This window comes from Panulirus ornatus, chromosome 20 (assembly GCF_036320965.1).
Source record: "Panulirus ornatus isolate Po-2019 chromosome 20, ASM3632096v1, whole genome shotgun sequence".
NCBI classification, from domain to species: Eukaryota; Metazoa; Arthropoda; class Malacostraca; order Decapoda; family Palinuridae; genus Panulirus; species Panulirus ornatus.
The window spans coordinates 14,747,484-14,760,372 of NC_092243.1; the positions used below are offsets into that span (position 1 = coordinate 14,747,484).

The 12,889-nt window shown below is 43.5% G+C and overlaps 1 protein-coding gene across 1 annotated transcript in view; it reads right to left on the bottom strand.

The window, feature by feature from the left end:
- LOC139755788 (uncharacterized) overlaps positions 1 to 12,889 on the bottom strand; it is a 207,141-nt gene that overhangs the window by 2,804 nt on the left and 191,448 nt on the right. Inside the window, exon 4 of the mRNA XM_071674410.1 lies at positions 4,690 to 4,927. Coding sequence (XP_071530511.1) covers positions 4,690 to 4,927 — 238 coding nt within the window. The remainder of the gene's footprint in view (positions 1 to 4,689; positions 4,928 to 12,889) is intronic.

The window sequence follows — 12,889 nt, forward strand, 5'->3', positions numbered from 1 at the left end:
CGCCACACACCTCCTCCACCACCCTACTGTTCCCTCTAGCATCAGCATGCGTCTCTCCTAGACTTATTCTTTCTACCCTCACCATATCTTGGCACCTGATACTATACTACTCTCAGCAAACCGTCACGTTACAAGCAAACGAAGAAAGCAACAAGATCACCATAATAAAAGATGCCATTATGCTAGACTAAACTATACTACAGATGCTACCAATGCTATAAACCTGGAGATGCTGATCATTTAAACTGTAAAGCTTGTGGCCAGAGATATGGACGCAAACAAGAACCCTTTGTGTTAGACTGTGAAAAATAGTTTCCTAAACAGACCCAGCAAGAAATAGCACATCACCTTATGGTTGATATCAGGATACATGAGACTCTAAAACCGTATCCGATTTTTGCATGTGGTAAACAAACTTACCATATGAAAGACCGTAAACTTATGTACTGAACCGACTGTGTACCAGTTAATGTGGTAATCATATGCTTACTGGAGTCTGACAAAGACCCTTTTGTGACCTCGGTAACCCTTTCGCGCTACCGCTCACAAGGGTGAGCATGGGGGTGCACAGTCAAAAACGCCGCTGACAGAGGCACAAATCATATCAGATGTGGCTGATGTGACAGACATAGCTATGCTATATATTTCTGCGTGAAAGGTAGTGGGAGGCAACTGAAGTGGCTCGGATGAAAGGTAGTGGGAGGCAACTGAAGTGGCTCGGATGAAAGGTCCGTAGTGGTGCAGAGAACTGAGTGCCGAGCATATTAAGGTGGGATTGTACCAAAAGAATTTTCGTATCATTGTGCAGGTGTTGATTGTCTGTGGCTGGTAAGCATCCGTTGATTGTTTTACCTACTCTGTTCTGTGTGGTTTGTGGCTCTCTTATGCTTGCCTTTGAATGGGTGGGGGACCCGATAGGTGAGGCATAGTTTACTATAGAGCTGATGTATTGTTTGTGGGAAATAGTGAGGTTTTTCTCCTCCAAAATTGGTCAAGTGAGTGCTCTAAAGGCAATTCGTTTGATTATAGACTTGGTGCTGATGCATGTGTTGTGAGAGGTGTATGTCATGAGTGTATCGTATATGAGAGGTGCATGTATTTATATGTATGTATACATTAAAATGTATAGGTATGTATATGTGCGTGTGTGGACGTTTATGTATATACATGTGTATGTGGGTGGGTTGGGCCATTCTTTCGTCTGTTTCCTTGCACTACCTCGCTAACGCGGGAGACAGCGACTAAGTATGATAGGTATAAGTATAAAGAATATGTATATATATGTGTGTGTGTGTGTGTGTGTGTGTGTGTGTGTGTGTGTGTGTGTGTATGTAGAGAGAGAGAGAGAGAGAGAGAGAGAGAGAGAGAGAGAGAGAGAGAGAGAGAGAGAGAGAGAGAGAGAGAGAGAGAGAACAGTGGCTCACCAAGAACAGGTCTGAATCTCCAGAGAAATCTTCAATCACATTTTTAACACAATAGAGACAAGAATCCAGGCCACATCCTCCCGTCGCCTTGAATGGACAGTCACTTCCACTAAACAAAACGCCCAAACTTCCAGGCGTTACGTACTACATACAAATAACTTTCACTGTTCACATCAGTATCGTCAACAACAACAACAACAACAACAACAACAACAAAAAAAAACACAAACTAAATGCCCTCAGAACCTCACCGAAATCAGATATAGATACAAGAAAAAAAAATCCCTCAACATCTATTATAAATTCATCCGCTGCACTTTAAACTTTGCCTCACCTGCCTCATCATCCATCATCTCAAAATCAATCATAACAAAACTACAAACCACACAAAATAGTGCACTCAGAACGATGACTGGCTGCTTGGCAACCACAAACACACACTTCCGCCATGAAACAGAGATCCTCCCTGTGTAGTCCCACCTCAACATGCTCAGCAATCATTCGCTATGCGGCAGAACTAGACTCCCTCCCACCCAAACCACACTATAACCAGCAACTAACTCCTAAGTAGCAATAAATAGCTTGGCCCTGCCTCACACTTCAGTAAACGCCCTGCCTCACACTTCAGTAAACGCCCTGCCTCACACTTCAGTAAACGCCCTGCCTCACACTTCAGTAAACGCCCTGCCTCACACTTCAGTAAACGCCCTGCCTCACACTTCAGTAAACTCTACTTACAGACGCCTCCACACTCAATGAATAAAACACGAACAAAACACAAAGACACTGACATATCCTGACGTGCACTAAACAACCGACCTCCTTAACTCAGTCTTATTTCCCACCCCACCAGACGTACAACCCACCAGACGTCCACCCCACCAGACGTACAACCCATCAAAAGCCACAGTCCCAAGACAAAACACGAGTCAAACTTTCCTGTATGCTCTTCTCTCTTGACATTACTCATCAGTACAACACTAAATACACTGTTTCGACATATCCGATGACCCTTCATGCCCACGATGCAACTACCATAGAGAAGACACGAGCACCTAATCCTCAACTGTCTGCACTCTCTGCACACAGACGCACACGCTTACATCGCAACGCTGTATGACCTATTGTCCCGAACGTTGGAAGTGGCCAGCTTCCTGAGCGCTGCAGGAGCCTTATAAAGATAGAAGGAACTCCTGTTCCCAAGTGCACTTTCGTGTAATGATCACATCGTGTGGGGAGATACAAGAATGAGATGAAAGACGTAGAACAGTCAATTTATATACAAAGAAGAGGCGGAGGTAAGACGCCATCGGTAAACAAGTGTTTCCTGTTGGTGGTGTTCGGGTCTGGCACCGTTGTTTTCATGAAATTTTATTATTTGGAAAGGACAGGAAACTGTTTACTAATTTTGCCCACAATAAGCTATCCAGTTTGTATAAACCTTCATTAATATCATAATTTTTTGCGTATGGCCAACCCATAGCCTGCCTGACGAGAAGAAACCTTATCCAGCCAACTCCACCATCGACCAACTCAGTCCACAACCCATCTTGGCCGGGAACAACTTACCAGCGTCAATCCTCCGGCCAGTCATCACCAAACACTACAACTTCAGACTTCACCTCGTCGGCTACATCATCAGTCACAACTTCAGACTTCACCTCTTCGGCTACATCATCAGACACAACTTCAGACTTCACCTCTTCGGCTACATCACCAAACACAGCCCTAGGCCCCTTCCTCCTGGATGTTCTCTCATAAGACTGGGTGAAGCGCCTCTGAGAGTTACTGTACATTCTAGAGGGACGCCTGGTGCTTTGTCTAATGAGCCACAGCAACTCTTTCTTGCCCGACTGTACATCTTCCCTTTGTCCCACAATATCGATTGTCTTGTACTCCTCCGCCGTCCCGGGCACGTAGATGTCAACACAATACTTATTTCTAATGCCCTGCACGGTTTGCCCCGATCTACCTAACACTAAACCATGTAGACTGGGGTCAACATTCACCATTCGTAAGACGTTCCCACACAGGCCAAATTCTGGAAGGACGAACCCTGGACGAGGGATTGTTCACTTCCGCGAGGAGGTCGACACCACTAGGTTGAGACAGGTCCGCCAGACGCTGTAGTCTTAGGCAAGCCTGAGTGACCCCTTGACGACCTCCTTGTAGGATGATATAGTTCCTTCTCGCTGGGAACTTAATACCAAATTCGTCCTCAATAGATGGGGTTTCCTTCTGAACAAACTCTCTCCTTTTTCATTTGGTATCTCCAGAAACTCCAGCCACCTCTTTTCTCGCCTCAAGGTATTATTACCAGTCTCGCGTGTGTCCTACTCCTTTGCTGGGGTTCTGTTCTTACCAGACCCCCGAGCTGGAATAGCCCTGTTGCCAGAACCCAGAGCTGGAGTTCTGTTCTTCTTACGGGTTCTGGTCTTCTTCTTACGAACTAGGTCGTTGCTAGACTTCGCCTCTTCGGCCATATCACACACAGCTGGAGCTTCCTTACCACTCTGAGCTGGAGCTTCCTTACTACTCTGAGCTGGATCTTCCTAACCACCCTGAGCTGCAGCTTTCCTGTTGTTCTTACCGCCCTGAGCTGCAGCTTTCCTGTTGTTCTTACCGCCCTGAGCTGCAGCTTTCCTGTTGTTCTTACCACCCTGAGCTGCAGCTTTCCTGTTGTTCTTACCGCCCTGAGCTGCAGCTTTCCTGTTGTTCTTACCACCCTGAGCTGTTTTCATGTTGTCCTTGACAGAAACCGGAGCTATAATGCTGCCGGCGTTCTTCTTACCAGACCCCTTCTCCTTGCCCTTGGCTATGACGGGGTCCTTGCATCCCCTGGCGCGCACACACCTGAGGAGAACCTTTATTAGCGCTACCAGGAGAAGTACCCCAACGGCCAGGCCCGCCTGCCAGGACAGGAGGACCTCCTTCAGTAGCACGCCCTTGAGAAGGTCGAGGCAGATCGTCGATACCCTGGGCTCAGACGCCAAATCCCTCAAGGTCAGTACATTAATCAAGTACTAAATGCCATAAGTCTGAGCGAACCTCAACTGAGGGAGTGAAGGCCTTGTACTGCACCCGTCCGAAGAAAGGGACGTAGAGGTAGTGAGCCTGCCTGTGTCTCTCCTGCAGGAGGGAGACCAGCCTCAACTCCTCCCTCTCGAGGGCGCTGGTCAACAGGCCGATCGCGATCACCACCAGGAACACAACACACACAATAACAAACGTAGCAACAACCCACTACACCCAACCCACCACCCACCTCGGCCAACAGCTGCTCGGCCCTCCATAACAGAGGCGTGGTAGGGCACGTCGACGGAGATAAACACCTCACTGCTCTCCCAGTACAGGTTGAGGACGGCCGCCGTGCACTTGATGTTGACGACGCCCCCACGGAGCAGTCTGGGCCGCAGCGAGAGACGAAGCCCCAAGACCGCCGTCTCCAGGCCAGTGGCCGGGTCTTCCAGAGCCGGGTAGGGCACCAGCCACGCAGGGTCGGCCTGGAATGAGAAAAAGGCGAGACTACAGTAGAGAGGAAAACATAGAAGGTGTGCTGAGCCATGACGCCTTTATCTGTCTGTTGGTAATCTATTCCAGAGCTCTCGGGTCAGGACAGAGGAGTAAAAAGGCTCCCTTCCCATCACTCCACTCCCCAGGCAACAACAGCCGGTAGGAACACGAGTGGCATGAAAGCCTCCCATTGCTAAATTCTATAGGAAAGAGTAAGACTGTTAGTTACTGACTACTTTCTATACTATCTTATAACGTTATACTGTGTATCATTACTCTAAAGTATACTATCATATTTATACAACACTAAAAACTCTGGCAACAATTTGTCTGAAAGAAAAGGAAATTGCAGTGTTATGCGTATGTATACATTACTGTCATTCTCTTCTTTTAACATTCCCTTTTTTTTTCTTATGCTGGAGGCTCCAGTCATGGACCAAAGTCCACATCGTGCGGCCTTAACTGTGTGAGATGCTGGTTGACGAAGGGGAAACATAAGGGAAAGGAAAATACATTGAGTATTTCGCGGGAAATGGGAAAAAGAACTCGTCTTTTAGAAAGGTGCTGTTCATAGTGGTTAGGAAAGACCTCAGGGATAGAGAGTTCCAAGTCTTCTAAGTGTAGAGAAGGAAACAGTTATCAAAACGGCCCACCTTTGGGTTGGCAATGGTCACACAGCAACTATGTGACACGGTAGCTGGCCGAGTCATACGAGGCACTCATGATACCAGGTGCCGGGAGTGGTATAGAAGAGGGAAAGTGAACCAACATGCCGGATAGGGCAAATGGGTCGAGACGACAGTAGGAGAGTTGATAAATCAAATTCTTTCGACTTTACCCTCCCAAGTAAGCATGACGAACTAGAACCTCTCCAGATATGAGAGCAGTACTCCATACATGGATGGATCAGTCCTACATGAAACGAGACATTTGTTCGGAAAAGAAGAATGTACGGAATCCAAACAGGACTCCCAGTTTCTTAGAGGCAAACTTTACTATTTGTATTAAAGTAAAGTTTTCAAGATAAGCTCTATGTTACAGTGATAACGAGTATGTCCATTGCGCTAAGTAGTGGAATTTCAGATCCATGAAAAGGGATAAGAAATCTTTAAGGGGATGTAGAGAGAGAGAGAGAGAGAGAGAGAGAGAGAGAGAGAGAGAGAGAGAGAGAGAGAGAGAGAGAGAGAGAGAGATGAGTAGGAAATGGGTTTTGGGGTATCAAACCAGAGTCTTTTTACCTCACTGCAATATTTCCTAGTCTGAGCTTGCAAAGGATGCAGATACAGGTCGAGCGAGAGCGCAGGAAGCATGTTTCAAGGAAGTGTTGAGTCGCCAGCATATGAGTATATTAGTTATCTGTTGAGAAAAGCAAATCATTGATGAAAACGAGGAAGAGTGTAAGAGACAGGACAGCATCTTGCGGGAAAACTTCTTTCGTAAGGGAAAGGGGAAGATGTTGGCAACAACTAATGAGATGGATCGACCAGAGAGGAAGCTGGATATGAAGGAACAATGAGAAGAGAGAGAGAGAGAGAGAGAGAGAGAGAGAGAGAGAGAGAGAGAGAGAGAGAGAGAGAGAGAGAGAGAGAGAGAGAGAGAGAGAGAGAGAGAGAGAGAGAGAGAGGAGAAACAAACAGGGGAACTCGGAGATTAGACTTTGGTGCCACACCTGTCAAAAGCTCTTGATATACCAAGGGCAACTACATAGGATTGGCCAACATCATTCAAAAATGATTACAAGACATTAGTAAGATAGAAAAGAATATCACCGATGTATCTTTCCCTAAGGAGGCCATGATAGTGACCAGAGAGAAGACTGTGAGATTAAGGATGTCTGAGGATATGGGAGTTGAGGAGGGCTGCAAAGACTTGGGAAACAATAAAAGTCAAAGCAACAGAACGATGGTTAGAGGGCTTAGAATGTTAATCCTTTTTCGAGATAAAATGAAATACTTTTCATCAACGTAATTGTTAGTATATGGAATCATTTACCGATTGGTTAGAGCAGTTGAAAGCCGGACCAGAGATACATCTATCATAGGCTTCGTAAATATTTCGCTTTAAATCCATGAATGATATTATTTGCGTCTCCTTGCTTTTATGAAAAGTCTTCAGGCTTTCCTCTTTGATAAATGTATGTCTTCCTAAACTAATCTATGCGATTCTGTTCTCTCCCGCTGGCACAAACAGTCGCTTTAGGTCCTAATGGTCTGTTGCTGCTTGAATTCCTTTGCAATTCATGTGTTCTTGAAGAAGGACAAGTTTTGGTTTTAAAAGTCGAACGTACGAGCAAGTACAGGCGCAGGTTGAAGAACACTCTCTCAGTGCACGGGGATGAATGCCTTTTTATCTCTGCCACTGGGAGGGCTCAAAGTATTGCCAACGTGATCCAGCTCAGTAGTAACAGATTAAATAGATATGTTGGAATAAACAGTAGGGCATCTACCCTGCAAATTGAATTGTCCGCCATACTCATCGCTCACGAGCTTGTAAAAATCACCACCATATACCTGAATCACCTCTCCTCTATCCTCACTACTTCCCCTAAAGAGCTAAGATCAGAATGTAACTTTTTATGATTCTTAGACTATAACTAGGCTACAGATACTATTGGTGCTTTGGTTTATTTCAAACTGTATGAAATTAGAGCCTTTTAGAGATAGATTGAAACTAACCCTGCAAGAAATGGCTCGACACAGTATTGTTAATAACAAAATATATGAAATTCTAAGACAACGTCCACTTTTTGCATCTAGTCGGTAAAATTACTAATGAACCAAATATGTAACAATTTATGTTATGATCATCTACTCAGTGTGGTCTGACATAGACCCTTTGTGAGCTCTGTGATCATTCTCTGCGCTACTGCTCATGGGATGAGTAGAATGAGCTCTTCTATTACTAGGATTGACTCTGGAAGATGAGCTGAGTCTTAACTGGTGAATATCAATTAAAAAAATAGTCATCTGTCTTTGCCATGGCATCATTGTCTTGAACTAAGTCACTGTTCCTCAACAAAGTACAGACAGAGTAACTAACTGGTAATGACTCCCATGCTTCTGATATAACTATGAAAGTCTTTAGTCTTTTTCAGTATCTTCTGAGACATACATGTCATGCTGAGGTACAAGGTTTTCAGTCTTCCAATGTAAATCAAAGTGAGTGAGTCTATCATTTGGATTATATTCTCTTTCAGTTTCATATGTGGTGAACTAAAACAACGGGCGGTTCTTTGTTTGGCTGTTTCACAATTTGACGTAGTTATGGAAAATGACCGTATGTTATGTATCGGCACCTACGTCCCCTCAACTACTGTAAATGTCTGACTGAAACTTTCCCAAACTGCTTCCATACCGATGCTTCTGACGATATCATCCCAGTTTATCCTGTCCAGGGCAGTGTGAATACCACCTGAATTATGTAAATAGAAAATCTGATATTGCGAATACCATTGAATTATGTAAACAAATCTGATATTCTGACACAACTAATGTCTTAACCAACACTACGATCAGTGTTGAAAACTTCCTCAGGAGTATTCAGTCGCTACTTTTCTCCAACGATAACACCATAAAAAGGGATTCTCACTGGAGCTAGAGCTAGGTCTATTATATTCATGTCAGGTGTGTGTTTCTCAGTTTCATTGTATCAGGACGCTAACAAGCAAGTTCAGGTAGTGTCTAAAGCCCTGAACTACTGGAAAGGGATTTTCCTTCTTACATACCGTTATGTTAAGATATCCAATACAATCGAATCATGTTTATTACGAATTCTGCTAAGTGGCCATAAAGTCTTTCGTTATTACGAATTTCTGCTAACTGGTCATAAAGTCTTTCGTTATTACGAATTTCTGCTAACTGGTCATAAAGTCTTTCGTTATTACGAATTTCTGCTAACTGGCCATAAAGTCTTTCGTTTACCTTTAGTATCTGTGTCTAGGGCCTGTAACCAACTTCTACATTATGTTCTTCGGAAGCTTACCTTCATTTTCCACAAAACTGGAAGGATATCATCAACGGCTACATTTTTCATCACAGGATTAAGAAAAGCCTTAACTAAGAGCAAAAACATCACCGACAACTTTGTTTCCTCTGTCGCAGTTAAACTCACCATCCTGGAATTGCATGTTCGGCAATATCAATACCACTCCAAGATTCATTAATAGCATTCATATCACCTTTTATATACAGTTATGTTCAACTATGAACTTTTGGTTTGTTTCTGAATGCATCTACATGAAATACTTTAAAAAATGAAAAAAAATGTTACAAGACGTGATTGCGAATGGAGACAGGTATGATCAACATAGGCTCCGTTCCAATTTGCCAAAACGGACATGAAAAGCCTGCCAATACGCGTGGGTGTAGCACACGTCAGCCCACATGTAAATATGCTGCCACACGTTTACAAACTCAACTCCCTCCTCTAAACAAAGGTTAACTAACGAATGACTGAGAATGATCGCCTTACTAAAGAGGGTAATCCTAGTACTGATTATCTGCAATACACCTGAATTTATAGTGTTACTTTTGCCTTCCAGATGATGAGCAAGCAGACTGATATTTCTAAAAAAGTTACTTCGATATTCCCTGGTGTACGTCGTTGGTAACTATACGACAGATAGCAAGACTATTACTATCGTCACAATCACATATGTCCACTAGCGCATGTGATATATAGTTTACCCAGTTACCCGAAAAGCGAAGTCGTGTACGGAGGGAAGTGTCGCTGACGTAAACTCCATTAGCTAACCTAGAATGATTTGGGGTCACCAACCAGCCTCTGCTCGTTTTCCTCGTTCTCAGCAACACCAAAACCTGAAAGTCTTTTTTTTTCATGTTAAGAAAGGCATGCGTTTGAGAGGGATCTGCACCTCACCGCACTACTTCAAAAAAAAAAGAGAATACGTTAGTCTGTTTCATGGGGAGACGAAGGATTAGATTTGGTGCTTCACAGCACAACATCCTGGCCTGGCATCAGAGGCTTACTTACTCCTCGACACATCTGGCCAGCTGGTTTCAATGAACGCCTGGAACACGTCGATCCTGTGGGATAAAGCATTGATCTTATCGAACGCCTGGAACACGTCGATCCTGTGGGATAAAACATTGATCTTATCGACAGCAGCAGCCAACTACCCCTCCTGCGTCCGTCTCTTCTGACATGACTCGCAATATCACCTCTATCGATGAATTTAGATCAAAGGTTCCCAGTGCAAACAGGAAACAGCTGATCTGTCGACATGTAGAAAATATATAGGAAATTGGATGTTAGGGAAAATACGACGGATTAAAACTAACCTACTGATAACATCGCTGTTTGACCTACCGACTGATAACATCACTGTTTGACCTACCGACTGATAACATCGCTGTTTGACCTACCGACTGATAACATCACTGTTTGACCTACCGACTGATAACATCGCTGTTTGACCTACCGACTGATAACATCGCTGTTTGACCTACCGACTGATAACATCACTGTTTGACCTACCGACTGATAACATCGCTGTTTGACCTAATGACCGATAACATCACTGTTTGACCTACCGACTGATAACATCGCTGTTTGACCTAATGACTGATAACATCACTGTTTGACCTACCGACTGATAACATCGCTGTTTGACCTACCGACTGATAACATCGCTGTTTGACCTACCGACTGATAACATCGCTGTTTGACCTACCGACTGATAACATCACTGTTTGACCTACCGACTGATAACATCGCTGTTTGACCTACCGACTGATAACGTCACCATTTGACCTGTCGACTGATAACGTCATCGTATGACCTATTGACTAATAACGTCACCATGTGACCTGTCGACTGATAACGTCACCATATGACCTACCGACTGATAACGTCACCATGTGACTTGTCGACTGATAACATCAACATATGACCTATCGACTGATAACGTCATCATATGACCTATGGACTGATAACGTCACCAAATGACCTACCGACTGATAACGTCACCATATGACCTATCGACTGATAACGTCACCATGTGACATATCGACTGATAACGTCACCATGTGACCTATCATCTGATAACGTCACCATATGACCTATCATCTGATAACGTCACCATATGACCCATCATCTGATAACGTCACCATGTGACCTATCATCTGATAACGTCACCATATGACCCATCATCTGATAACGTCACCATGTGACCTATCATCTGATAACGTCACCATGTGACCTATCATCTGATAACGTCACCATGTGACCTATCATATGATAACGTCACCATATGACCTATCATCTGATAACGTCACCATATGACCCATCATCTGATAACGTCACCATGTGACCTATCATCTGATAACGTCACCATATGACCTTAGATTATCAAGTATAACGACCTTGAACTACGTTCTTCAGGATAGAGGCAAGCGCTTATTGCATTCTCTCCAGGCACTTACCGCGTTCCCCAAGATCGAGTGACCTGTGTGTAAATAGCTTTTGTCTTTTTTTATGTATCAGATCACAGCAGCAGAGCTAAGCACCATAACGAAGCATAATTAACACATACTCTGCACGTAAAGATACAAGGAGGAGACGCAAGCATAAGGGTGTGCAATCTGACCTGGTCTGTTGAGGTGCAGGAGTACACAGTGGTGTAGCACGTCCCTCTTTGTATCTGCTCAAGTCTCCCCTCATCTTCTCTGAAGCTCAGAGACCAGAAATGAACAGAATATTCAAGATGTGTTCCTGCTTACAAGTTGAAGAGTCTGGTGTCAGGAAAATGTCAGAGTGTTCTGTGACCGATGTTTCTAGTTATAAAGCTAAGCATTTCGTTTACTGTATTGCTTTTTGCTGAGTACTGTTTTAGAGGACTTTATGTTGCTATTGATAATGACTCCAGGATTCATTTTTTATTTACTTTGGATAGCGATTGTCCAACAGTTCATAGCCTTGCTAAGGATTTTTTCCCCCAGAAGTGCATAACTTTACAGTTACATAAGCTGAGTTTAACTTTACAGTTATATACTCTGAGTTTCATTTAACTTTAGTTATATAAGCTAAGTTTCATCTAACTTTACAGTTGTATAAGCTGAGTTTCATTTGCCATGCATCTCCTCTACCTTTTTAAGATCTCTGTGGATTGCTCTAAGAATACTGTTCATCTGTAGCTTATTCTACGAAGTTTGTGACGATCGAAAAATTTGAGGTCTTGGATTCTCGTTCGTTTACGTACATTAGACAGTGAGTGGGACCGAGGACCGACCCTGAGGCACTGCACTTGTCAATGTAGTCAGTCGGAGGTTCCATGATGAAAACCCTACACTGCTTTCTGTCGATGAGTCCATCTCTAGCCACCAAATCACTAATTAACAAGGGAAAGTATCAATGCGCTTGCCACGTTGTACATCTTAAAGACCAGGATGAAGAGTTTGGATATATTCCTGTAAGTGTTGTCATGTGCTGGTTGGGCGTCCGTTCTTATCAAGTAATTATGGTTCACAAGACAAGAAGGCTGTCGAGCACATTCTGAAGGGTAAAGGAACATCCATTACAGAATCAAAAGATACTTATGTATCTCTACCTTTTTGCTGTATGTGATATCAAAACTTTCTCGTATTTGTTCGTAGAACATACGGGATTATTTCGTGCTTGTGTAAGAAAATGACAAGTAACAAGTAACGTGTGAATTATCTTAAACGATATATATACAACACCGAAAGATTATACGGAAACTTTGGCGAATTTCTGAAACTTTCACTTCAGAGCTAAAGTACTGAAATTATAGATCAGTGTAAGGATTACATTTCCTTCGGGGATGTCATAAAATGTCTCGTTTTTATTTATGTTTCCTTTTTCTTTATATAAGGTCATTAACGAAGGGAAATAGCCACAACAGACATACATAACTTCGAGGCCGAATGACCACAACAGTCTGATTCAGACATCACATCTATCGTATTAGAATT